Source organism: Osmia lignaria, chromosome 10, assembly GCF_051020975.1.
Source record: "Osmia lignaria lignaria isolate PbOS001 chromosome 10, iyOsmLign1, whole genome shotgun sequence".
In the NCBI taxonomy this organism is placed as follows: domain Eukaryota; kingdom Metazoa; phylum Arthropoda; class Insecta; order Hymenoptera; family Megachilidae; genus Osmia; species Osmia lignaria.
Window position 1 is genome coordinate 10,684,324 of NC_135041.1, and position 27,734 is coordinate 10,712,057.

General features: G+C 39.1%; 1 protein-coding gene across 2 annotated transcripts; it reads left to right on the forward strand.

Annotated features, from left to right (window-relative positions):
- The first annotated feature begins 362 nt into the window (after window positions 1–362).
- gbb (glass bottom boat) lies at window positions 363–27,507 on the forward strand. Of its 2 annotated transcripts, none has more exons than XM_034339859.2 (6): window positions 363–1,577; window positions 11,734–11,920; window positions 16,018–16,172; window positions 24,449–24,651; window positions 25,550–25,626; window positions 25,736–25,875. In XM_034339859.2, the coding sequence occupies exons 1-5, from the start codon at window positions 1,127–1,129 to the stop codon at window positions 25,616–25,618; spliced, it is 1,065 nt and encodes a 354-aa protein (XP_034195750.1). In that variant the 5' UTR covers window positions 363–1,126; the 3' UTR covers window positions 25,619–25,626; window positions 25,736–25,875. The 2 variants fall into 2 exon arrangements, with proteins under 2 accessions (XP_034195750.1, XP_034195749.1); XM_034339858.2 differs by having other exon boundaries at window positions 368–1,577; window positions 24,449–24,637; window positions 25,736–27,507.
- The last annotated feature ends 227 nt before the right edge of the window (window positions 27,508–27,734 follow it).

The window sequence follows — 27,734 nt, forward strand, 5'->3', positions numbered from 1 at the left end:
GGAGATTAGAAATCAGCTTTCGTAAATCGTACGTCACGAGGACCACTGAACAGCTCCGAATCGGTTCTAATCAACGACACTTCACAGAGTATCCCTGTAAGGATCATCCTCTATTTCACACCTTTCACTACCTATCGTTTCTCACCGAATTAATAGCGATCAAACGGAGACCCCTCGCAAGTGTCCCCGAAAACGGAGTCGAAGCGCGAAAATTCAGGGGGACATTGGCGATGCGATCGGTAGAAGAGCAATTTTAGCAGAGATCGCAAGTGCCACTGTGGACAGAGAAGAAGTGACGAGAAGAGAAGAGGTTGGATGGAGTAAGAAGGGGGTAAGGGAGGAAGAGTATGTACGCGTGGCTACCGGCGTGGCAAGGCAAAAGCGGTGCGAGGTGAGTCGAAGCGAGTCCGAGGCAGGTCGAGGCAAGGCAAGGCAAGGCGAAGCGAAGCGAAACGAGGCAACGCGACGCGAGTCGGAGAGGTAAAGGCGAAGGAAGGCAAAAGCGAGGCGTGGCTCTGTCGGAGGAGCGGTACGGCCCTGGGAGGCGGTGGTGAGGCCTCGCGGAGGAGCAGCGACGACGAGGAGGTGCACCGCACGGGCCAGACAAACAGACTGGCACTGGCATCGCGGGAGTCGGCGGCAGTGGTCACCGGTGCTCACCGAGACGCTCCTCGAGAGTAACCCGTGCGCGTTTTGGCGAACATGCGCCGCGTGTATCCTTTCAATCGTTCTTTGGCCGGTTGAGCAAAGTGCGCGCAATGTGTTTCGTCGATCATCGATCGAATTGAATCTCGATCATCGCGGGACAATCGGCGAGAAGAAAAGTTTGAAAAGATAGAGGTGTACCAGGAAGGACATTGGTAGTACTGAAATTGTAGTTTCGCGTACGAGTGGTGTGTCGTTTTGAAGGATCGATAAAAAATCGATCGATACCGCGGTTGGATCGCGGCTCGATCGCCGCCGAGTCGGCGGTCCCGTTCGGCGTCCACGTTGGTGGTTCGATAGGAACGACGACGACGAGGACAACGTCGTCGTCGTGCGAGCGCCGACGTAGGAGGAGGAGGAGGCGGTGGCGTAGGGGAAGGTGGTGCTGGTGGAGGTGGTGGTGGAAGCGGCGGGAGGTAGAATGGTGCCTTCCGGCCCGTGTCGATCTCGAGCGGAAAGACGCGCCGAGATGTCGCCGCGCCGTCTCGCGCCCCTGCTGATCCTCGGGACGATCCTCGCCGGGCTGACGAGCACCGCCGCCGCGGAAAGGATGAGCGGCCTCTACGTCGACAATGGTTTCGACCAGACGATCGTGCACAGGGTGGTCAGCCAACGTGAGAAACGCGAGGTCGAGCACGAGATATTGAATCTTCTTGGACTGCCTGATAGGCCGCGGAACACAGCCGGTAGACCTCCCCAGGTGAAAAGGTCGGCGCCAAAGTTTCTCTTGGACATATACAAGAATGCTCTCGGCGAGGACGAGGACGAGAAACCGATCGCCGAGCAACGAAGCGTCAGCGAGTTCGATCTTACCGGTCAGGATCTCAGGGCCATCGACCAGAGCGACGTCATCATGACCTTTGCCGCTCACAGTAAGTCATTATTCACTTCTCTCTGTTTCCTCCCTCTCTATCCTCCCTTCCTCCCTGTCTTCTCTGTGTCATCGCGTTTACGCGCCACTCGATCTCGTCGTTACTCGCGCGCGTTCCGCGTCCCATCGTCCGCTTGGACGAAACGTGCCCGTACCGGCACGATATTTCTCCTCGCCAACCACGTCGAGATGTTCTGCCCGACGCGACCTTCTCCCGATACTTCGCAATTCTTCCATGAATTCCTCGTCGTCGGAGATTAATAGGTTCCATGAACATGGATAATTCGGTAGAACTTGGTTTATTTCATCAAATCACTGATAAACTGAATTTATACTGTTGGAACTCTGAGTTATCGTCCAGTGTTATTCCGGTTATACGTAGAGCTAATTCTATGGTGATTCTATGGTGACAATGATGCACAATTGTGTCATAACGTTATCTTATTTTTGGGAAATGAGTCAGGTCGGCCTTTTGTTTGAAATTCACTATCCGTAGCTGAAGTAGTCAGAGGTAAAATTAGGATTTAGGGTTGATCGGATGAAAAACCGATGACTGTACCTAGGGATGAATAACGAATCGATTACGTCAGATCAGAAAATTCAGTTCAACCAGGTGTATCGTATCGAAAAGCAGCGACAGAGAAGTATTTCGAGCAAGAAATAAAAGGAACAAGTAGGACCGACGGCCGAGAGAAATGGTGGAATCGGTACGAAAACTGGTTTCTTAATCGGCAGATTTGAATTCAGAGACACTTTGAAAATGCTTTCAGAGCGATCGATATAATTAATGCACTATATGAGTTTACTTCGGGATTATAAATCGTTTTACCAACTGGATTCTACCGGTTTAGAAGCAGTTCTCGTGGGTGTGAGCATTCTGCGGCTCGGAATGCTCGTCTAGCGTTTCTTCGGTGACTTTGGCAGATCTTCTGTTGGATCTCAAATGTCCAGCTAACGACGTAACAAACAGTATCCCAGACGCCGTGTTCGACATATTAAACGCTTCTTAATCCTTTTCCCTTTCGCGTGTCTAATAAAAAAATTGTTAACGATCAAAATTAAAACTCCTTCGGTTAACCCTCTCTAACCGAAATCTTTGGTATCTATGAAAGTGAAGAGATAAAGCATTCAATTTGACTGACAAAGTCTTCGAAATCAAAGTCTTCGAGATCAATTATTTTTGGACTGCAGTTTGAGGAAAGAAAAGGAGCAGGAATTTCCATTTGTCGAATCCGAGTTTGCGTTCACCGGTTGTCGCGAACCTGTTTCTGGCAAATCCGCGCTTCCGCATGCATATTCATCGCGATTCGAGCATAATAAAATTTCAAGACGAGTCGATTTCTACGAAATTCTGACGTCACGCAAAAAACCGTACAGTTTTTCGAGTATCGATGCTGTGAAAACAAATTCGGTTTCAAAGATAATCAATGGTTTCATTGGACGAATGAAAAAAAAAAAAAAAAATCCAAAGGATTAGAAGAACTTTCTATTAGAGAAGAAATGTCCCGTAAGGGTTTTCTAGCAACCGTTCATGCAGACCGCCCATCGTGAATTCTTCTAGCCGAGCCTCGAACATAATTCTCCGGTTATGTCACGCGTGTTCAGGTGATCGAAATCGGTGCGGATGTGTTGTTGAAAATCGAGAAGTAGGAAGGGAGCAGAGGCAGTTTCCACTTTCGTTGCCGTCGTCTTATGCAAATCAACCTCATCATAGAACTTTCTACTTGCCCGGAATCCTTCTTTTCGTCGATCAACATTTTCATTGGCCGTCCTGCGTTTGCTCGAGGTATCGTGAATTCTTCTAGAAAGTTCGAGGAAGATAAATTACAAGGACACCGATGAACACGTTCCCGACGTGTGAAATCACGAGGAGACGTCGGGCCGGTTATAGCGGATTCGTGATCACGAAAACGATCCGAGTCAATCGAGGCTAACGCGTGAAATTGCCACGTTTCTGGTCCGCTTTTATATTAGGAGGCCAAACGATCCTTCACCACCGTTCAAACGTCACATTCCTCGGAAAGATTGAAAGACCGAGCTTCGATCGATTAATCGAATAATATTTCATTCAACAAAAATTTGTTTTCTATCGAAAATTAAGTTGCTGTATGTTAGATTTCATGACAGAAAAGTAGTGCAAAGTAGCACTTATGCAGCATCAACTTACAGGTTAAAGTCTGAAGAAAATTACTACATAAACGTTTCTTGAATGTTCTTAATACAAAATGACTGGTAGTCAGTTGTAATTTGTGTTTTCTTCATGGATTTTCATAAGGAGAGCTACTTCTAATTTAGTAAAATATTTAGACAAAGAACAGTTAATGAATTTACTTTAATTAGTTTAATGAATTAAATCGTAGGAGGATCTAGGGAAGAGGGCTCATTGAACTCACCAGTTAGAAAATATTAAAAATGTTGTTTCTTTCATCTAGAAAATTTAAAAAAAAATTATTTACTTTCCGTTAAGAGTAAAAAATTATTGCTGAAGAAATAATCTTGGTTTGGTAAAAATAATATTTAAAAGAAAAGCTTTACTTTTATAGAATTAAATTCTTTGCGGTCCAACTTACTGTGGTTATTGCAAATTTTCCCAAGTAGAATTTCATTCAAAAAATATTCCTAATTATAGTTCAATGAACCGTGCAAAGGGGATTCCCTAGGTGGACAGTTCCTTTCTCAAAAGTCTGTCCAGTGGTATCGTAAATTGTTCCGCGTTCGATCGTGCTGACGCGACTGGAACACGGAGAATGGTAATTTGTGACGAGTGAATGAACGAAGGACAGGTATTTCTTGGAATTCGGCCTTTCTTCCTCGCGATTCTGTCCTCTTTCCCGTGAAATTTCGGTGCACCATCCACCGAGCACGAATACGCTTTTTCACACGTTCGATATGCCGTGTGAAACTAACAATTTACGGTTTACAATTAAGAATATCGACGATCGAAGGCTCGTTTCGATTCTTATTTATCGACCTTCCTAAAGGCAAAAGTTGCTTTTCTCTACCCGAGTAGAAGCATCGAAAATATACGTTTTAGAAAAGGCGATGTTTCATCGCCTGTCGCTTAGATCCTCGAGGAAGATAAAATTTTTACCTGGCGTATAATCTACCGAAACTGTTAACCGCATTCGTAACTGAAACATCAATAGGAGATGCCGCTATTCGTAATAAGAAAGAAATATGGAGATTATCGCGTTAGCTATCGCAATTAGTTTCGTTATTTATTCGGCTTCGTAATTGAATTTATGTACCTCAGGGATTCACATGATCTGAGGTTTTATCAATGATCAATCATCGGAAATGTTTCAAAGTTTCCAATCAGAGAAATCAATGAATTGAAATTTGAAATGATAATCACTTTAGGAATACATAATAATTGATTAATCATTAAGAAATCGTTAATAAAAATTGTGAATATTTATTTCATAGAAAACGATAATTAATTAATTCATTTTAATTAATATGGAGGTTCAAGAGTTCGAAATTTGGGTTTTATTCTTGGCTAAGAAAAAGGAAAAGAAAATAAAAAGAAAGTATTCTTATGTTTATTGACACTATACTGAACTTTTGACCGTCTTACAAATTTTTCAAGTTTGGTTAGCTAAGAAAGAATTAACGAAACAGAGCGTGGTTTCTCGTTTAAATATTCAAGTATGTTTACTTTTACGAACGAAAATAATCAGAAAAGTGTTGAACTGATGAAGACGAACGCTTTGCATATTCTGCTATTCATCAATCGTATCGATTCACACGGGTAAACTGAAACGTTTGTGTGAGGAAACTTTGTTTCAAAGGTTTCCCTGGATGTTGGAAATTTATGCAGCCAGTTCTGAGAGGCCGCGTTCGAGGAACGCTTTCGAAATAAACATGGTTCAAAGAATAGACGGTTAAATCGCGAAAGTGACGAAATTACGAGGAACGAACATGCGGAATTGATGATCGAAGCAGTGGATCCTCGATGGACGACCTTCCCCCTGTACTCGATGCACATCAACATGCAAATTAGAACGAGTTTACATGCGAGCGTTCGTTCGAGTTCGAGGCCGTATGAATAAAGCGACCAGGAAAAACGCGGAAGGCTAGAAAAACCATGGTTTTGTCATATTCAGACAAAAATTCTTTGATAATTATTTGATGATCAGAAGTGAAAATTTTCCAGAAAAATTTCTTCAAGAGGTACATCTGCTTAGGAAGACCAACAGAACGTGAATATTTGTGAATTTATTTCAAAAAAACTTATTAACATTTTTAATAAATGTTTTTATATTTTAAAAAGTACATCTGCAGAAACTTTTAGAAATTTTTTTAATGCAAAAATAATGAAAAGTGTGGAAGATATTAGTTGATGTTTGGCAAACTGTTTTTTGGGAGCCACTTTGGGGCGGATTGTTGAAAATAAAAATTTTCTGAATTTTTGCATACAAAAATTGTTAAAAGATATACTTGTTAAAATGGAAAAACATATATGAAAAAAGATTAATAAGTTTTTCTTAAAAAAGACAAAAAATGTCCAAATATGCACTTCTTTTTGGCCCTCCTGAGAAGATACACCCTTATGAGTTACATAAATATAGAATAAAAAAGGAAAAATGTCGAAGGAATCATTTGATAGTAGATACATCAAGGTAGGGTAAAGAAAGGGTAGATCTAAAATTCCAACACGTCTCGGGAATACTTGAAAACTGAACGGTTGAAGGAGAAAAAGAGGAAGAACTCTGTTGGAGAATTAGAATTCCTCGCGAGTGCAATTCGTCAAATCGCGGTGATAGAATAAATTGAAGGGAAGAAAGAAAAAAGGTTGACTCTCGGTGAAGAAGACGCGAAGATAATCTGTAATTCCAGCATGCCTCCGGAAACACGGTGAAAAGTCCGTTCACCGCAAATAAATGAATTCTCGAGAACTGCATGTCTCGATGAACAAGAACCCCTTCAACACTTTAGATCTTCTATCCAATCTTATTCGCATCAAATCATTAATACAAAATATCGAGGAAAAAATGATAATTATATATCTACTGAAGAAATATTTCAAAGATAAATAAAAGGAATTTGTTAAAATATTTTATGGATTCTTTGCATTGCATTATCATTACCATTATCGTTACTGTTACTATTTATATTTTTCTCACTTACTATCATATTAGGGATAGGGGTAGATAGTAGCGTTCAATAAATGAAATACTTGAAAGATGCAAAATATGTAAAATGTACAAAATTAAACAATGCATTCCAGCCTCTTTTTAGAAGAAAATATATTGCAAAAATATTTGCAGTCTAATCATTAGCACTTAAAATAGCACAATGACCCTGAAAATAATAATTGCTAAAATTACCAATCTTTCCGTTACCGATTTCTAAACCTTCTAGAAACATGAAACGTTGAAAAATCAAGTGGAATCTCGGGAATTGCGTCGAAAAGTCGATTAACCCTGAAGAATCGTGAATTCCTTCTCTAAAAGGGTGACTGTATGTCTGGCGGGCCAAAAATGACCAGCAGCGGGTTCGAACGCGAGAGAAATCGGTTTCCATCGTTTTACAAGGAGTCGTATCGTTCGCGAGGGTGGCAGAAGAAGCACGGTCGAACGTTTCTCGGAAAGTTGTTGGTCCGTCTTTCTCTTTTACGCTTATCTGTCCCTCCTGCTTTATCTCGGGGACGTCTCATACCGTGGCTCGCGGTGAGAAACGTTCTAGGCTGTTCGACGCGATATGCGGCATGCATATAAATTGATACCCATAACCATAACTTATTCGACATGTGTACCCAGCCCAGTACTGGGAACTCCGGGCGTCCGATAAAAACCGGCATAAATTAAATCGCGTTATTACGTTATACGACGCTCGACGAGTCTTAATTGATTGCCATTGCTCACCCCCTTTTAATCCTTTGCTCTTTCGGCTTTCTTCGCGATTTACAACTTCTTCTCACCATTGTTCTCTGCTCGCGTATCATTGTTCGTCAATCAAATAAGAATCGTTTAAAGAAAAATCAATTGCTCATTTTAATTTAATTTAATTGGGTTAGATTTCGGGATGTCTTAGAAATCAGGACTGTTAAAACGCTCCTTAACCCTTTGATTAACCCTTGTACAGGTAATGGCTATCTAAGTAGGAGCCGATTTCTATATTCTTTTTGTTAAGAGTGAAGAGTTAAGAGTTAAGAGTAAAAAAATCTCTTTTTTAAAAGAGTTATAAAAATGTTGGATGAATTAATTCCTTCTGATAACGAGTCTGAATTTTCGGATGCTCGTCCTTCGAGAACTCGGAATAAATCTGCAACCTTCTCGATGACAAAGTCATCGATATTTAGAGAAAAACTTATTGCCTTCGTTTTTAAAGGTTGTTTGTTCTTGACCTTTTTACACGCCTCTGTGAGACGCGTTTCCGACGTGAACGAGAGATACTTTAAATGCTAATTCACTGACAGCCGGACCAAAGTAGAAACATCATCTCCTGGTTAACTAAGTTTAGCATAAATATTACCATAAATCATTCAATCACCTTTCTTAACACCTGTCTCTATAGAAAAGAAAAAGCACTGTTTACCCTTTGCTCGATTTCCACGATCACTATTAGGTAGTATCTATAAAAGAGAGATAAGTTAAAAGTGATTCGGGCCTAGTAGAAAATGAATATTTGAAAGGAATTTACTTTTTTTGATAATTTTAATTACCAAATTTGTAGCAAAACTAAATTACCATCTTTGAAAATTTTGATTACTCTTGAAATTTAATTTCAAGACAGATTAGTCAGTATTTTAATTTTAATCTTGGGAGCTATGACAATTTCTATTAGCCGAGTGAAGCGAGGGATTAGAACAGCTGGCCGGAAATATTAATTGCTCGCATAATTAGTCGTCATGATCTTTCCATTTGTCAGGAGGGTTCGCGTACACCGCTAAAAAGTATGGTCCGATTTATGGCTCGCCCGGGGGCCAATCCTTTCGATACGTGCATCTGGACGAATTTTGCGGGCGTGTGGTCACACGTACGTGTGCAGGACTCTCGGCACGGCCCATATATTATACAAAGTTTCCCCCATCCGCCATCTCTGTTCCTCTAAATCGTAGTGGATAGCCGAACGTGGAAGACGAGTCAATATCTCTCCCCACGTGAAGCCGCGGGCAGGTAAAAATGTCTCAACTTGGGTGCCCTGGCTCGTCCTGGCTGCTCCTTTTGCTCCCTTTCTTCCCAGGACCTCCTTCCTCTCCCTATCTATCTATCTATCTTCCGCCGAGGGCGGCTCCTTCACCGACCAGACAACAGGAACAGAAGGAGTACCGGGCCGGGAAGAAGAGCAACATGCCAGAATGAGATAGATGGATCGTTTTCTGTTCCTTCTGCTCTCTGTAAAAGTGGCGAATGCCGCGAACACGGTTCCCTATGCCTCCTATGTAGTTAGACTAATGATTAGACCTGACGTGTGCGATGATGGTTCAGTGTTGCTTCCTCTTTGCTTTCGTTTGTTCGTTAGGAACTTTAACCCTTGCACGGGTGTATATAATGGATACTGAAACGAAATGATTATTACTCGACGCATAATACTCGTCGTTGGATCATAGAGAGGATTTTCATTAAGTGGATACATTCATCCGTACTACTCTATCATGAGAATTAAATAATCAGATTTTGAACAAATAGCAGAAGAGTTTATTATGAAATACCGAAGAATAGAAATATTATTAGTAAATTATTATTTCGTTTCTGAAACTTGAATTTTAGATCGAAACATTAAACATTTGAAAATCCAGCAAAGTACACGTTAACGAAGAACGAAATAGCCAGCAGTGATGGAAGTTGGACCGGGTACATATTCCCACGCTCGATCTGTTCGAATCATCCAAAAAGAAGCATCTGGTCCTCGACTTTTACTTCGAACTAATAATACCGGCGTAGCGATGGCCGAAAGTTGTCGAACAGAGAACGTTGTTGGATCGACTCATCGTCGATCAGCCCGCGAAACGGTGGATGTCCGAGAAACATCTCACGAATATTTCCAGGAAAATATCGCAAGAACGAGCTGGGACCGTTCAACGAGAAAAGAAGGGCCTCGTGGTTGATTCCCTCTTTCTCTTTCCAAGTTCTCGCGTGTGCACGTTCCTCGACGATGAAGGTGAACAGAGAAGAAGAAGAAGAAGAAGACGATGAAGAAGAAGACGAAGAAGAAGAGACGAGAGGAACAGAGTATTTGTAGGTGTATAAGAGAGGACTGTCGGAGGAGGACCGAGGACGTAGAGAAAGAGGATGTTGGTGGGGTAAAAAACAAAAGTCCAGTCGGTCGTGGAGCGGTCCAGGATGGTCCCAAGCTATTCGGGACCACCCCGAGAGCCGAGGGGTCCAGCTCGGCTCGCGGCAATCAGGTGCCGTTGGAATGCGACCGTCCGAGAGAAAAATAAAACAAATTTTTATGCCTTCCTCTCTCCCCGTCTCCTCTTCTTTTCGGCCCCTCTGCTTCGCTTTGCTTCACGTTCTAGCTACCCTACCCCTCTACGCCGACCTTTCATTCTCCACCATGAAGTCGGTCTCCTCAGGAGAAACATTAGGCATTACTTAAGGGCCCATGGTCCACCGTGGAGGAAGAAGGGTACCTACTGCTGGCTTCCTTTACCTATCCTCGAAGGCGCTCGGCTTTGGCGGTAGAAAAAAGGACGATTTCACGCTGCGAATTGTCCACGGCTCGTTCTGGAGGCCCCTCTCATTTACGAGGGTAACGATTCCCTTATCGATCTCGTGCCGGAACGAGGATAGCTGGTTATCGGTGTCGGTTATATAGGCTGCTGCCGTTGACCATAGACCGCCCTCCAGCTTCGTCGATCCATCGGCAACCGAATTAGGATTAAGATGTGACTGGAACGAGCCGACCTGCCTCTCTCTCTCTCTCTCCCTCTCTCTCTTTTTCTCTCGCTCTTCAGCTTCGTTATTTCGAGAAAATTGATTTGCAGCCTGTTTAGCGTGAACGATGGAATTACCGTTGTTAAGCCTCTCTCAAGGCACTTTCGGTTGATCGATGTTTGTTGAAAGTTGGACAGCTACCTCGGAATGGTATATTCTTTTTGCTAAGGAGCTCCTTTATTCTGGACCATTCACGGTATTTGACCGTACGATTTAATCTTTTTATATCGCAATCCATTTTATCCTATTTTATTTTAAAAGGAATCGGACGGATACGAATAACAGTTGTTTTAACGCTATCTTCGAGGGTGAACTAGAAATCGAAATTTCGAGAAAAAAGGGAATGGTTCTTTAGGAATTTAGGAAACGTCTAGGTAGACAATTAGAGAAGGAAAGTTTGGAGTGCTGGTCGGAAATTTATCGTAAGTGAACAGGTTACTCAGTTTACAGAGATTACCGAGCTTTTACCTTCTCGAATGGCTGTTACCTAAATTTCTATTCTCCGGGTAAAGATAACGAGTGACGATGATCTACCTGGCAATAATCAAAGTATTTTCACTTTTTTAAATGGCATTATCCAAATGTTTCTATTATATTTATAAGAAAAGGGGGACATTGATACAGCTTCAAATATTTTTGTTAATTTACAAGATTAGAAATGTTTTTATACGCAACTAGAGAATAACGATAATTAGAAGAAAATTTCGTTTCAGTTAATGGCTATAAACGTAACCACCGCTGCGTCTAACAATGGCACTTTATTACCCTCAGAACAACCGTAAACAATGTAATCTACACCTTTCGTACTTTCCGCATTTAAGTTTCCAATGGCTGGGATTTACAGCTCTGTACTATTGTATTTAAACTTGTTTAAAAAAAGAAAACTTGCCCCTTCGAAATCTATTCAAACGTAATCTACTTAGAGTCCTCTCGGATTTACGTGAAACTTAATAATTGTCCCAAGGGTATACGTCATCCACAGCAAAAAAAGTTTAACCCTTACAACCCTTTACCTTACAAATTCTTCAAATAGACTGGAATTAATTATTGAACGTTTAGGCATCGAAAAAAGATTACAACATACACACTACAGTTGAAATATCGTCAGTCAGACCGTAAAGGTTACTAAACCCTTTATAACATCGTCGAGTAAGAACAATTCACTGGAGGCGAGGAGGCTAATCGCCGTTCGACAGTCCCATCATAAATCTGCGTTACGTTCCCTTTCCTTCGCCCTTACCGCTTAATGAGACGGTATTTTTTGATCTGCAGATCATCACGTTCCTGGAGTGAGGCACGAGCGTGGAAAAAGGCTCTGGTTTGACGTGTCCGAGGTACCACCTGGGGAACACATAATTGGCGCAGAGCTTAGGCTCTATCGCAGTATGGATGTGAAGAATAGAAGAAACCGTGGGTCATACATGATCACGGCTTACCGTGTCTTAAGGACCGAGGACGGGTGAGTCTTAACAGAATAGAATTTTCGATACCCATCGATAACTCCGATCGTCTACGATTCAATTGAAATAATAAAAGTTAGGTATGCCTCTAAGAATCCGTCGTTTCAAGTGAACGAGTAAACGTATTGAAAGTACACCTTCAACCATGACTAATTGCTTCTACCTCAACGACCCTGAAGAGTCGAAAAACAACGAGGAGTTTTAAGCTGACGAATTACGTGTATCTTTTCTTTTTTTCTTTCTTTCGCAGCGAGAAGTTTGCAACTCTGTCCCCTTAATGTCATTGTCGTGTTAGCAATTAGTAAGGTCCCGGTTCCCGGAAAAGTGTTTCAGGTATTGCTTTCTACCTGGCCCAGTCAGTCGTGGCTGCTATTTCAGGGTGAGTAAGGGTAGCTGATAGTTTCGAAGTGACCTTTAACTGCTACGGCAGACCAGAAAGAAGGTTAAAGGAGGGGAATATCGTGGAAAAACGGTACTCCTTCTCATCCGTCTATCTCCGTCCGTTCGGGTTTCTCCCCTGGGTGGGTGGCTAGACCAATTTCGTGTTCCTTCAGGCAACAGTCCGTGGTTTTTGACATCGTCATCGTGCCTCTAATTAGGCCGTCCTTAAGTCGCCGAAAAAATCTCAGGTATTTGTTCTACCTGTGAGAGAATTCTCGAGGACCAGCCCCACTGGTCTCTTCTCTCGATTCTAACCTTTCTCATTCATGTCCAGGGCCGTCCATCGGCTCTTTTTTCTAGAAGAACCGAACGTTACGCCATATTCCGATCGATTTTTATCTAGCAGGAAAGGAGCCGTTAATACGATACAAATTAGTCAATTCTCGCCCATCTTGCATTCTTCTTTCATCTTACAAGCGTTATCGTTTCTTCTTCTAGCATCGTCCAGGTGGTCAGATTTTCAGATACAAGGTTGATAAGGAACATTCTGTCCTTTTTTTTTTAATTCAAATATTATGTCCTGATGATGAAAAATTGTAAGAGTTCGAAGAATTCTACTGTAAATTAGTAGTTTGATAAGAGAGGAGGAAGCTGAACGCACGTGTTGGCTGGAGGAAGACGATGTGGCGGATGGCGACACCGTGTCTAGAGCCATCCCTGTCTGCGATACCTCCGTAGACTTTGGTACCGCGACCTGACCGATATACAGGCCCCGACAGGAAACGCTATTCCGTAAATTGAGGTAAATTAACCGTGGAGACGGGCCGTGCTCGCGAGGAGTTAAGAGCCACGAGTTATACATTGCCGTGCCTACGCAGTTACACGCACGCATCCATTCTCCACCTCCTCTTCCTTCACCGCTTTATATCCTTCTTCTCCTTTTCTTCCGTCAAACTCGATGCCGTGACGCATCCTCCTCCACCTCTTCTTGATCCTCCTCCACCTTCTTGGTCCAGCCGAGACAAGCTGGCGACTCTCTGGTTTCTTACGTGTGCGCGCACAGGTTTCCCATAAACAGCTTCTCCTTGGCTTGGTAGGGATACAAGAACCGCGTCAGCTGTCTATCTGGACCTCGACCAAGACTCCTCTTCGACGAAAGTCAGACAGTGACGCCTTGCTTTTAAACTAGGCTCAGGGTCTCATGCTTTTTACACTCAATTAAGGATTCATGAATTTTTCTGCTCGCTCCGCTGTTTATTAGGCTGAACTGTTCCTCGTATCTACTTGAATATTTAACACGTTCGTCACAGTGGAAATTAATGTGCAGAGTAAGTTCGTTGAAGATCCAGTTATTAAAGACAGAAATAATTCATTTTTTTTAATTCAATTTGCTTGTATTAACCCTTAGCTGACACGCTTCGCCGGAATAACATGGCTGGCACGCCGGGACGTTTAAGACCCCAGCCAATAAAATATTCCATATTCATTATTTTAACTTAAAAAAATTCCTGGATAATCTTTGAAAGTTGTTTTAACATATTTTATAGCTAATTTTAGTTAAATTAAATATTAGGCATGAAAAAATAAAATTGAAAAACAGAAAAATGGCAGTTTTCAGAAAAAAATTTATAACTTTCTCAAATCTTCGTATAAAAAATTAAAATTTTAGCCAACTCTTCAGATTGAATGTTTTAAGGGAAAGAATAGTACAAAAGTCGTGATTTCAAAAAAAGTATTTATTTGAAGAGTTGAAGGGACGAATTTTAGCCAAAAAGGTAAAGAAAGCTGAGTTGGGGTCGTATCATACCCCACAGTGCCAGCTAAAGGTTAATATATCTGAGGCGTCGCGACGCGTTGGTCAGCAGTGACTAGTCAAAGGGTTAAAGTGGAAATGAATTAATTTTTTCGTTGGAATAAATCTAGCACAGCTCGGTTTATAACTTCATTCAGAAATCTGTACAAATTCAATCGTTATTCATCACAGATTGAATAATATTCAATTTGCCATGGAAATAACGTGCTGTTTAATCAGCTGCGTTTTGAAATTCAAATACACCTAACACCGTGTGAAAACTAAAGGTTAATGTTTACTCAAACCACTTCGTCAATTCCTCTGTTGAATACTATTAAATTCCGCTTAAAATATCTGCATTTTATACCAAGCCAATCAATAAAATAGAAAAAACTATTCACGAAACTACGCGTATCGTTTCTGATTCAAGCTTGAAGAATGTTTTACAAAATTATACGTTGAATATTGCGCAGGATTTCAGTATAAAAATTGCACTCACGATCCGGCTTGTTTACATTTTGAACGTTTCTAATTATTCAATTACGGGAAAGAATAATCAGTCCCGGGAATAAGATAAATGCGTCGTTTAAGGAATGCCTCTTTTCCCGCGGTGGGGCGGTGATCAGAGGTGAGCATACTTCCTCAATGAACAATGATTAGTGTGTTTCAGTGAAATCCTATTGAATCGAACCACGTGCAGATAGATTTGCGCGAATCGTCGAGTCACGATGTTACAGTCTATAGAAACGATGACGATTAGAGTGGCTCGTTTTCTCGCTTCTCTATATCTTTGTGGTTACATAAGATTCAGTGGTTTCCTATTGATCGATTTTATCGATGAGCTGCGCGATTCGAAGCTGCAGATTTCTATTAAACAAGCAATACCGTGTCTTTAACCATCTAACGTAGATTTCCTTATCGAATAATTGATCTATACTCTGCGAACATCTTAATCAACGTTTACCCTTTCTCGTATAATATTGTGTCACGTTTCTGACATTATACTTTCTATTATTTATTTAGTTATTTCATTCAGAAAAATTTATATAATCAGGCACAATTCCTATACATATAAATAAACGTAGTTATACACAGATTTAGCTTAATACAATTATGACTTGTAATTAAAAATGTTTTGTAATTGTAATTTAAATCTAAGAATTTATTAGATTTAAAATAGCATAAATAAAATTTTAAGTTCATTAGCTCTTAAGATATTAAATTAAATCTTTTTTTTTGTTTAAGTTATTCAATAATAATTAACGTGTTAATGAAATAAAAAGATATGAAGATTTGTTTCAGATAGCAATCCAAATGATACATGTTAGTTCAAAGAAACTACTCACGTGAACTTTGATCCATTCAGTTTGATCAAATGTTAATGGCACTAATATCCATGCGATTACATTCAAATAAATCTATATAATAAGGGTGATAATGTGTTTGTTTTGATCAATCCTGTGACATCCACATTATGAATATTCCGTAGTCATCCATAGAACTGCGTGTTAACGTAATGAGTAACGCGAGTTTTCCTTGATGTATGCAAGGAATATTGCAAAGAGATATTAGTGACATCGAATGGTCGTCACAAGTGGCTTTTAGCTGCTAATGCGTTTCAACATTTGCAACTTATTGTTTGTCACGAGATAACATCGGAGTTGGAATAGGATTCGAGAAACTCGATTCTATTTCATTTAGATTTCACCAAATCAAAATAGAAACGAACTAGTAGCGCAAAACAACATCGTTTAATAATTAAGTTATCAGACAATTTAAGTTTTTATTTCCAGACAATTTATTGAAATTCTGTTTCTAGCGAGCATGAAACCAGTTATAGAGATTGTAAAATTATGGAATAAAGTAACAGTAACGAATGTGATGCTTTTATAAACTCACATGATTATATTTTTTTTGTTGCAGAACGAGAGAATTGCAATACGTAGATGCAGTTAACACGACAACAGGAAAAGAGGGATGGTTGACTTTGAACGTCAGCGAACCTCTGGATCATTGGGTTAATAATCCCGATGGAAATAAAGGATTGTACTTGTCGGTTCATCCTGCTGATCGTTCCGGTGAGTAAAACCAAAATTAATTCATTTCGTTGAAAATATACTAAAATAAAAAAGAAGCAACATGTAAGCTCTATTCATGGTATTTTACTACCAGCATAAAATAATATCTTTCTATTATTTTTCAAATTATTTAAGTACACCTAATTTACGGTGTCACGACATTCAGCTTGTTAATGATTTTGAAGATTTCATTTGCACTTGCCTGCCGTTACATAAATTATTAACAGGTATCATTTGCATTACGACTCTTCGAACGAAGGAAATGTCTAAGTGCTTGTAAACGATAGTGTACACACGGCACACGCTTAGCATTGAGCAATAGATCGTGGTTAACAAACGCTTCGGGGTCAAAAGTTCGTCGCGGTAAATTCCGGTCGTTTCTTGTACACCTGGCTTCGAGAAGGCAGCCTCCGCGAATATATATCTATACAGGTATATATGCTTTCTCGAGCGTACACCTGTTCCACGCTCTCACTCCCATGCTGAAAAGCGTTCCACACGCTCCTATATACGCTGTGTGTATCTTCACGAGCAAAAGCTTACGAAGAAACAATAATACTACAAATTTCTTTTTCAATTAATTCATCTAAATTGGATAATTATATCTGCTGCATAAAATATTAACAATGTGCAGAGTATTAGGTGTCTTTAATATTTAAATGAATATAATGTGTCATATTTTGTATACTAGATTCATCATGGATTCGTACTCATCTGATGTAATAATTATTGTAACATTATCGTCTGTTTATGAGATTAAAGTTACGCGTTTACAGTTTTGCTCTTCACTGTATGTGGTCGATCAACTAGCGATGGCTTCGTACCACTTGTCTTTCCGCTCCATTTCTCTCTTCTTCGTTATTCATGCTTACGTGCAATTTCTTCCGTGGAATGTTATCGGTTATTCTCTACTTATTACAAAACCAGAATATGAGAAAATCGTAGAGTGTTTATTAATTGTCCTTGGAATACTTCTTCGTATCAAAATGAAGAATTCTTAGAATTTCAATTGTTCCTGTATTTTATCCAAACATCCAAAGCAAAGAGGGGCAATCTTCTTTTTTTTGGACCAAAGAAGACTAATTAAATTGCCAATCTGATAATTATATTACAAGGTATTCGTATCTGTAGTGGTTCGTTCAAGTCTCGGATAAGATCAAATGAAAATTGAATATAAAAAAAGAGAATCAGGATGAGGGACGTTGTTCAAAGTTTTGTGCGTGGCACGAGGTCCTTCCTACCAGACAGGAATACATGATCGACGAGAGGCCAAGTTTCTGGCGTCGTCTTGTCTTCCTCTACTGACGAGATGTGCGTGCGTGGGATTCAACTGGAGAGGAAAAGAGCAAGGTAGACAGCCAGATGAATGCCAGGAGTGAAAGAGAGAAAGAGAGGATGAGCAAAGGCCCAGATGGTGAGATAAGGACGCCCCTGAATCCAATTCTGCCACCGAATCTCAGATGAGAATCGTCGCGAGGCAAGATTACCGTAGATTCGATCCTCCAGATAAGCTACACCTGTTAGCCAGTCCCTGAACCAGATGAGCTTTAGATCATTGATGATTTTCGTTTCCTTCCACCGAGGTTCCCGCTGGACCGTTCACGAAACCAGCCAGAGAATGTGGTAGCTTCGACCGATTAAATCTCATCGGGATAACGTACGAAAAACAGCCGACCACGGGACTAATATTCTTCGTGAACACGTGTTCCACGATATCTTCGAGGTATGACTGATCATTCTGCTGGATCTGGACCAACTTGTGTGGTGACCATTGATGCACGAGATGGACAAGTTTCATCTATTACTAATTGCAACTATTGGGAGGAAGATTTTAATCCTTGACGAGGTGATACTCAATCGCGACACAAACGTGAAACGCTAAAAGCGGTAGGCTTCGGAGAGGGTTAAATCTTGCAAATATCGAACATTTTGATTTTCCTACCCTTCGAAAGAAAAAAACAAAAGATGAACAGAAGGATAACCGAGTATGCGTGCGAATGCGTGTCGCAAGAGGGACGCGCCTGGAGGGAAAAGAGCGAGAGGAAAACAGGGATCGACACGACGAGACAAGACGAAGGCAGAGAGAAGGAGAAAGAACCGTGGGATAGATAAAGATAAGTAGAAATTACCGTGGATCGGAATCGTGGATTCGTAAGGTACGTGTGCAACAGATACCCCTGTACGTATATACAGGTAGGCAAAGGTGTGCCTCTTCGATCTTGTGTTTTATATTGAATGATCAAAGGTAAACCGGTTGTGCTGGCAAAGGAGAGGAGTAGAAGCGAGAGAAAAAGCAAGAGAGAGAGAGAGAGAAAAGCGAGAGGAGAAGCGTCAGAGAGGGGAATGAGAGAAACCGGTGAGCAAGAGGAGAACACGAGGTGAGAGAGGCAAGCAACAAAATGATCTAGGCGCGGCAAACAACAAACTGTACGAACGCACACTTGCACGTTACAACATCCATCGAATATACACACGTTCGTCCCAATGCCTCGTTCCACAGCTGAAACGCGCCTCGTTTATATCCACGATGTCGTTTGTGCCAACCTCCTTGCCAGTACCGCAGGATACAAGGATTACAAGCTGGACACGCGCCATTCTTCCATAATTACGAATAAGCATTATCAATGAAAGACGATTAGGAGCTTAGAAAGACTCCAACTTGAATTTGATCTAACCAAGATCTAAATACCAATCACGCTAATGATCCTCCACTCGAGAGTAAAACTTGTTGCAGAAGCTATCGAGAGCTTATGCTAAAAGCGATTCTCACCACAGTGTCCACTAGTGTCCAAGAAACGTTCACGTCTGATTCGTCCTCCGGTTCTCTTGCCTGGCACACAACGGCATGATTTGTACTTTTTAAGTAGCACTCGAGGAAAGATGTTGACCGAAGGTGAAGTTTTTTTCAGCCGATCGAAATGTGTCTTTGGAGCTAGTTTTTAGGTGCTAAGTATTTGATGTTTGTACTCTGTGTGTACAAGAGCGTACGGTCGAGAAACGGTACTAGAGAAGAAAGTACCGACTTCCCAATCTACAGTTTTCCGTGACTTTTAACATTTACAGCCGCGTAAGTGGAAAGTCGGTGGTGTAGTTAAAGGAACATCGTTGAAACGTAGCAAAAAGTTTTTTTTTTTTTTTTTTTAATATCATTGACAGAGCTTCAATTTAGTCGTCGTATGGTGCAAAAGAAAATACCGGTAATGTAATATAAAAATATAGTGATTCAAGCAAATTGTTACGTAACGAAGGAAAATTGCAAGTGTCCTAATAGTTATGGAGGGCAGCGTATGTAGTCCCATAAGAGTTTGTTTGCACTGGTTCTCGTCGTCACGCGACTCCTCTCCGTCCGCCTCAGCCAGAGGAAGTTTCCTCCGGTTGCAGAAAACCAGATGCTTTCGAAAGTACAGCCGGCTATCTCTCTGCTTCTAAAGACCGGCTACACACCTCCGCGCGATACGCCCACGCGTGTCTAACTGCCAGTTCGCTCACTCGCTCTTGAGACTTGCGACACCTCGCTATCACCGCGAACGAGAACGAGCCTTTGTCAGATTCCTCCAGATTTATCGCCATTATCGCGATGCATCAATCGCTAGGAATTTTCAGAAAAACCTCCACAATTCATCGCAAGAGTTCCTGAATCTTTGCTAAAATTCTGTTCTCGGTATTTAGGTCCATTTCGAAGATATCTTTCGGTTACGAGTTCTTATTAATTACCTTGTCATTGCAAACGAATGAAAATTAAAAGAAGGTTATATTTTGGAATATTACAGAAAACTATAGTAACAATGGATTAGTGCCTGAATAGTGACTTCATTATTGTTAAATTAACGAGTAAAATGCTGTTATCATAATCCACCATCTAACAGAGTTTTCTAGAGTCACAATCTCTTTCTCTCTCAATATCTTGATTGTCCAATAAAACGAGGATCCTGGACATTTCTCTGAAACGACGCATAAAATCATCTATCTCGACCCGAGGAAAGATCACCGGAAGAAGAGAGAAACCGAGGCTGGTATTCTTGAATCTTTGCTAACCGCAGCCTCCAGTTATCCATCCCCGACGATCCTTCTAAACGCGAAACATTTATTTGCTCACGAACGAGCTGTTCTCAGGCTTTTCGCGCGAACGATCTGCAAACTCGACGAATCAACTTGTAATTCGTTCTCTTTTGTTTTCAACGAAGATTTATTTTTATAGATGCATAGTGCTTAGATAACTTTAATTATAGAAGAGTTAATATCGCTCTTCTCTTTCGTATAAATTTTCCAAATTTTTAACATTTTAAGGGAAAGTGGTATATGATTTTTCTAAGGCGATCGTATCAGGTGGTACGTTTCGTCTGTACCATAGTAGAGAAGATGGTGTGCCCGTACGAGGAAAACACGGTATAATTCAATTGAATTCCCCACGTGCATTCGCCCCGAGGAGCTACCTGGTCGACAAGTTCCCCGCCAGTTGATTCTGTAACGGCGCGCAAAGTGCGGCAGCAGGTGTCCAGCCCAGCAATCACGGCGAATGCGCATTCCAGCCAGCCAATTTACTAGCTTTCTCGAACACGGCACGCTCGTGATCGTATAAGAAGGATCGTTTGCATACGCGGCAATACTTTGGCCAGCTAAGACGAGTCCGAGTCCTCCACTCGTTCAATCAGACCGTTCGAATTGCTCGCACGTACAACCGTGTCCTCCTCGTTCGAATTTCTATATCGCCGGGAAATATACGCGAGTCGCATACAAATTGATTTTCGTCGAACGTATCCTCTACGCCTTGATTTTTTTATAGGCTCTTGCAAACAGCCACGCGGAGCTGGGTATTATTGGAATGTAACAAAGTTATTTATGGAAGGTCTATTCTTGTGCAAGATCTTACAAAGTTGTTGAAAATGATATTCGACACAATTAGGTAGATTTATTGAAATTCTTATGACAAGATAATTCGTCTTGTGCTTCTAATTGAGATATAAATGTTATTGTTTCAACACGTTCACTTTCGGTTCGCTAAAATTTTAGCTCAGGTTTCTATTCAAAATTTAGGTGTTCTTTATATTCTGTACTTTGACCATTGCATATTTTATAAGATCTGCTATCCTCGTTGTTTGATATTACTTTTTCTATTTAAAATTTATATTTCATAGCTTTTGATTTTATACCTCCTTCAAGTATAGTTTGTACATTCTACAGTAATAATCTAAAGAATAATAATATAAAAATTCGCATACTGAAGTGATGAATACGCGACAACTGTCAATGTGTTAACATTGTTGTTTATTTTTAGGACACCTTATAGACATTGTTTTCATGCGTTTCCCATAGCTCATGCGAGGCATCGGAGGACTCGATGGAATGCGCGGGAAACAAACAGATAATTTGCTTGGCACGTGTACATTTTACAGATTAAGTAAATGAAACGAAGTTAATACTGACTGTATTCGCATACGGCTTGTTACAACGTAAATATTAACAATTTCTTCGGCTTATGGAGCTCGTAGCGGGTTTTCAAAATTGTAATTTAAGCATTCTTTAATGCCTGGTAATATTGTTATTTGATTTTTTTGAAATATTAAAAATGTAATGCGACATGGTGTTCCAAAATTGACTCTCAGCAATTCATACGTTCAAATGGTGAACACAATTCCGGTTGAACGACTCGTCAAAAAGTAAAACCGTTAGAATTCAGTAGGTATTCTTTAACTTAAAATTTACAAGATGGAATTCGGAGATTAAGTTATCTCAAACGAAATAATGGTCCCAGAAATTTCACCCAATGAGAATTAAATTTTATATTTTAATCTTTTGGGAATGTCCCAGATAATTTCGTAAAAATTTTGATTCTAATTAAAAAATCACCCTAAGTGTTTCCCTTAGATTTTAATTATTTTTTGCATATTAATAAAATTTCATTAATTTTGTTCTGATTAAATCAGAACAAGTATCTACTCGTTCGATACTCGTTATTCTCACAGAATCACCGTAAACCGAGATTTTCCGTGATTTCGTCTTAAATAACATTGATAATAATCTGTCACGCGAACGGCTCAATTTAGAATGTTGCTCAGAATGAAAAAATAAGAGCCACAGGTATCGAACACGCAAGGTTCTCTCTATTTATAAAGCGAAACTGTTCTGTTTTAACTAGAACTTATTAAATAAATCATTGGCCGGAATAACGTGTCGTTTGTAACGCGAACTTGTCTAATAAATGTTTGATAAATTGCTTCGTAAAAATATGTCGCCATTTAGCGACTACTGCTTGACAGATTAATTAATCCTACATACACCCGTATAACTTCAATGTACTATAACAAATCTCCAATTTAAATGAATAATTTTCTATTTTACATTTCTAAAAAAAAATCTCGACGAGAAGTTTTATTAGGGACCAAAACGTTGGTCCTTTTTAATTGCAACCACTTAAAACCAGAGGAATGCAAGTGATATTTTTATTTACAATATTATTATAATCAATGATTTAACTAACCATTTCTGTTCTTAATTTGAAAATTTCAGAAAATGTCACTTGCAACCCTTTAATTGTAAATGTCTTATTGGCAAAGCCACTCGCATCCAAGATTGTTTAATAAAAATAGGAAAAACGGCAAAGATCTGTTCTTATTATAATTAACACTTTGATAAGTGTCATAAAATTTTATAAATATCTGATAAACACATTGTTATGTATGTACAAGGGTACAAATTTTCTGCCACAAATAGAATTCTTGTTTACCAGGTGTTCTGATACACTGTCGTAGTTTCACTTGCAGTAATATTCTTGACATTAATATCGGACAGATTACCAGTGTGCAGAACAGCTTGCGACACTTCATGCAAATATATGTAAACCGACTCTATTTTTATCGTGCTTAAAACTGTTAGGAAACGTAATTATTACCGCATGAATATTGAACCAGGTATCTAACGATTACAAATAAACAAGTGTAATAACTTCATCAGAGAGAGACCTACGGTTTCTTCCTAAAATATCTTTTTAAGTAATTAATTTTCAACATAATTGCCCTAATATTTTTTCATAGGAAATAGAAAAACGCTTCGATAGATGCATAAAAAAGTACATGATTCCAATAAAATTTCTTCTGAATTAATTAATTTTCGACCCAATTACTTTTTATAGAGAATATCAAGATTCATCCAGTGTTTAAAAAAATAGACAATTATATGTAACAAATAAGAAATTGACCTTGAAATCTTTGGAACGCCGTCACTTCCGGAGCGGACATATGCATCACGTGACGCTCCATTTGACACCATTTAATTTTGCCTAATTATTTTTTTTCTATTTTTAACCATTTTAGAGCCACAACTATGTATTTCAAAATAGTAGATATGCAATGGAAATAGTCGGAAGATTATTCTATCCTACACGACGTAGTAGCGAAAGGGTTAAAAAAGAGATTAATTATGAGATTTATCATGTTGATTGCGAAACATTCGATCTACTTTACGAGGTCCATGAAATTTTTGTCAAACGTTTGTTTATGCATGCCGCGTACAGATAATTGAGAATAATCGATGGATCAGCGTGCCAGTCAGCTGACGGAATGATCAATTAATTAAACGTGCCACAGTGGTAGCGGTTGACTTAATTGCAGGGCCAACGCGTTGGGAAACCATGAACTGTCGTCTATATCGGCAAAGTGAACGGCTCGATAGATATCGAACAGCTTGACATAAGGCGTTGAGATTCTTAAATAGTTAATACTCCTGAAGGTTGGCTATTAATAATTCCAACAGGTACTCCATTCTAATAAACACGTGAGCGAATGTAATCGTTCCCATACATTCCACTTACAGCATCGAACCAGTGATTAGGAATCACCAAATTAACGTTTCTCTACCAATAATATGTAACAAGATCTTTCATTTCTAGCCTTTCCATTCAATCTTGATACCTATCTGATACCATATCTTATTGAAAATTTTATTCAAAATATTCTTCTTCCATAGTAATAAAATCAAATTGTGTTAATTTTGTATCGTACCTAAAGTGGAACTTTTAAATATAATTCTTCCCAAATATTCCCTGAATTCAATAAGAAAAAAATCAAAATTAATTTTATTTTAATTTATAAATTATGTTTTATGGCGGTGCTGAAATATAACTTGCAATGAAGGCGCCTTTTACTAACGAAGAAGCGCTAATTTTAGCAATTTCCAGTAATTTAATTCTTACAAAGTAATTTATATCAAGCCAAAGAAAAATCGAGTTATATAGAATGTATAAGGGAACAGAAAATGAAGTTTCTTTATATTTGTTTCAGTGCATGAAATGAGACCAGAAGACATCGGAATCGTTGGATTTCGAGGTGATCCTGACAAACAACCATTTATGGTTGGTTATTTTAAAAGTTCTGGCATCAGGGAGACGAAAGTACGACAGAAACGAGATGCTAGGAGAAGAAAGAAAAGCGAGTCCTCCAGTTTGGATTATCGGAATAATCCGTACACCGGTAAGTTTACTAAGGTAAATGCATTATCACCAGTAAATGCATTGCTAATTAAGAAAAAGCCAATCAAAATCAATGACATGAAAAGAAATTTTATCGAAGTGTACAAGAAATGAAATTGTAATAAACGTGTAAATCTAGCTATATGTAGAAGCAACGTTTAAACGATCTTGTTTGCAAGTTATAGTCGTTTTTTGTCCCAATAAATCTTGTTCTAAATTGAAATATCCTGTATGCGGTTTGTTAATGAGCTCGATTGTTAATAAAACCTTTAAATTATTCCGTTCTCTGAATAAAAACAGTGTGTTATAATAGCAGCTAATACAAAGAGAAAGGAAGTCTGATGTAACGATGTCTACCTCTTTTTATTAGTGTTCTGTGCTAATTTCACCTATGAAGTTATGTCTCTGGATTTTACAACGTATTTTGAATTTTTACATTCGAAAACAGTTTAATCTGCATCCTGTTTCCGATCATTCTGTCTGTGATGAATATAGTTTCAAAATATTGGACTTTCAAAAGTATTAAGATTATTAAGTTTGTTGGAGTTCTCAAGAGATTCAAGGATTCTTGATTTTGAATACGTATACATCATCTTTACAACTTATTCAAATTTCTTACACCATCAATGTAACTTAATAATATTTAATTTTTTATAATTAATATCTAATTATTAGTACCTAATAATAGCAAAAATAAGAATGTGATTTATGGAATTATTATAAATTATTAAGAAAAAAAATGGCAAGGTCCATATACCATAGGTATAAATATTAGAATATTATATTTATATAAAAATTTCTGTTCAGTTAGCAAACAGCCAACGATCTAATTCAGTATCTGAATTATAGTTACACAAATTTTCCACTGAACCGGTATAGTAGACATTAAGCAACATTTCGAAATATTTTTCAGATCCTGGTGTGCAGTACAACTCTAGGACCTGTAAAATCCAAACGTTGTACGTCAGTTTCAGGGACCTGAAGTGGCAGGTAAGTTGCGCCAACAGGTGTAATAACACTCGGCATTCGATGCGATCGTTGCGCGACACGAATCCCCAGGACTTCCAGGTACGATTAATGAATTATTTATTATCGCCAGGACTGGATCATAGCACCGGACGGGTACGACGCATATTATTGCAGCGGCGAATGCAATTTCCCTCTGAACGCTCACATGAACGCGACCAACCACGCGATCGTCCAAACGTTGGTGCACCTGGTGAGCCCTGGTAAGGTGCCAAAACCTTGCTGCGCCCCGACCAAACTCTCGCCGATCTCCGTGCTGTATTTCCTCGACGAGAGCAACGTTATACTCAAGAAGTACAAAAACATGGTCGTCAAGAGCTGCGGTTGCCATTGATCAGTCGACTAAGAATCTCTTCCAGTCTTGGGAATTAATTCGATGGAAGAATCACGATGTTGATGGAGTACAGACTTCCTGCTGGATTGTCAGTGGATAACAAGATATCTTTCTTGCACACGTCGATTCGAGCTGTTCCATATTGTTGTTAATTTTGATCATTGTGAAGAATTTTAAACACCGAGTGTATTTCTTTTTTCATTCTTTTCAAGTTGCTTCAAGGGTCTAAAAACACGTTGGAACTATTTCAGTTTTTCTTTTTTCATTTTAAATCCTCTTCTGAAGTATAATCACTCGTATCGGCTCGATCGAACTTAAATTCCAGTGTCTGTACGTTCGTGTGTTAACAAAAGTGAACAAGTTGATCGATGGTGTATCTATGCGACGCAAATGAACATCGGTCGTCTGGTGCCAAATTTCGACTAGTAGATAGTGTAATTCACGAAACAAGTGCTTCCGTACTAACGATCGCAAGGATTTCAAGATGGGAACTTTGATCGACAAAGAGGTGCGATCCGACAGGTGGTTTAGTGGATATTTTGTAATATATACGTATAAGGTGCGGATAAATTCGTAATGCAAGGGAGAAAAGGGTGATATTAAGTGCAAAAATAAATCAGAATTATGAAATACATGTATAAATTGATATTACATTAGTACAAATTCAGGAAATTTCATAAGTAATCAATATGGTGGCCATCTTATTATGTAGAGAAAATGGTGGGACCCATGGAACCCTATAGAAATATTCAAAAATTTGCAGATAATTAAAAAAATAAATATATTTACTCTACTTAGCAAAAATATACTATTAGTTATTTTTTACAACTGCATACCATCTTTATAATAATTTTGAAATTCTTACATGAAAAATTATTTAATTCGGAATAGTTGTTGGAATTTCAAGAACCAAAGTTTATATATTTTATCACCTAAAGTATGTAAAATAATTTTGACTTAATATTGAACAAGATATCACTCTTTTCTTACTAGTATAACGAACACCACCGCAATTTTGTATATGCGTAACAATTGGAGTCACTAATTGATACTCCAATACTTTTCTTTCTTCCCTACTCTCATCTTTTTTAATATCTCATCTAACGTCCAAACGTTCAATCGGATAATATTAATTACTTAGTGATATTAATTTAATGACTCGAACCCCCATTCGATTATATCATAGTCTGAGAGACAATGAATTCTCAACAAGTTTTCACTTGTTTTACATTTTTTACTCCAGAAACACACAAGCGCCCTGTGGTTTCTGCTCGTCAATGGTATCTATGTAAGCCGGTATAAAGAAGAAAATCAATTTCTTGTAAATTAGACTTATTTTATTTATATTTGCGAGTGAATAAGCGTCTGATCAAACGAAGAGGAAGATTGTATGTAATACTCGTAACAAATTCATACGTGTACATACAGAGGGCTGTTTCATAAGATAAAACGAAGATAGAAGACGATATTTCTTAAGAAAAAAAAAAAAAAAAAAAAAAAAATGAAATAAATTGATTCTTCCAATTAACACCTTATCGACTAGAAACGAATTAATATCTTAAAATATTTAAAATAGGTAATATTCAAATCAAGTACGGTGAGAGCTATAAAAACTTTCAGGAATACCCAGTAATAAAATTTGCGAATTGTAGATAAGGTGTTAACTAATGATTCCGCAAAATCATCAAGAACTAAGATAATTCTCCGTAAGAAATCCCTCGTTGACAAAGTACCAATT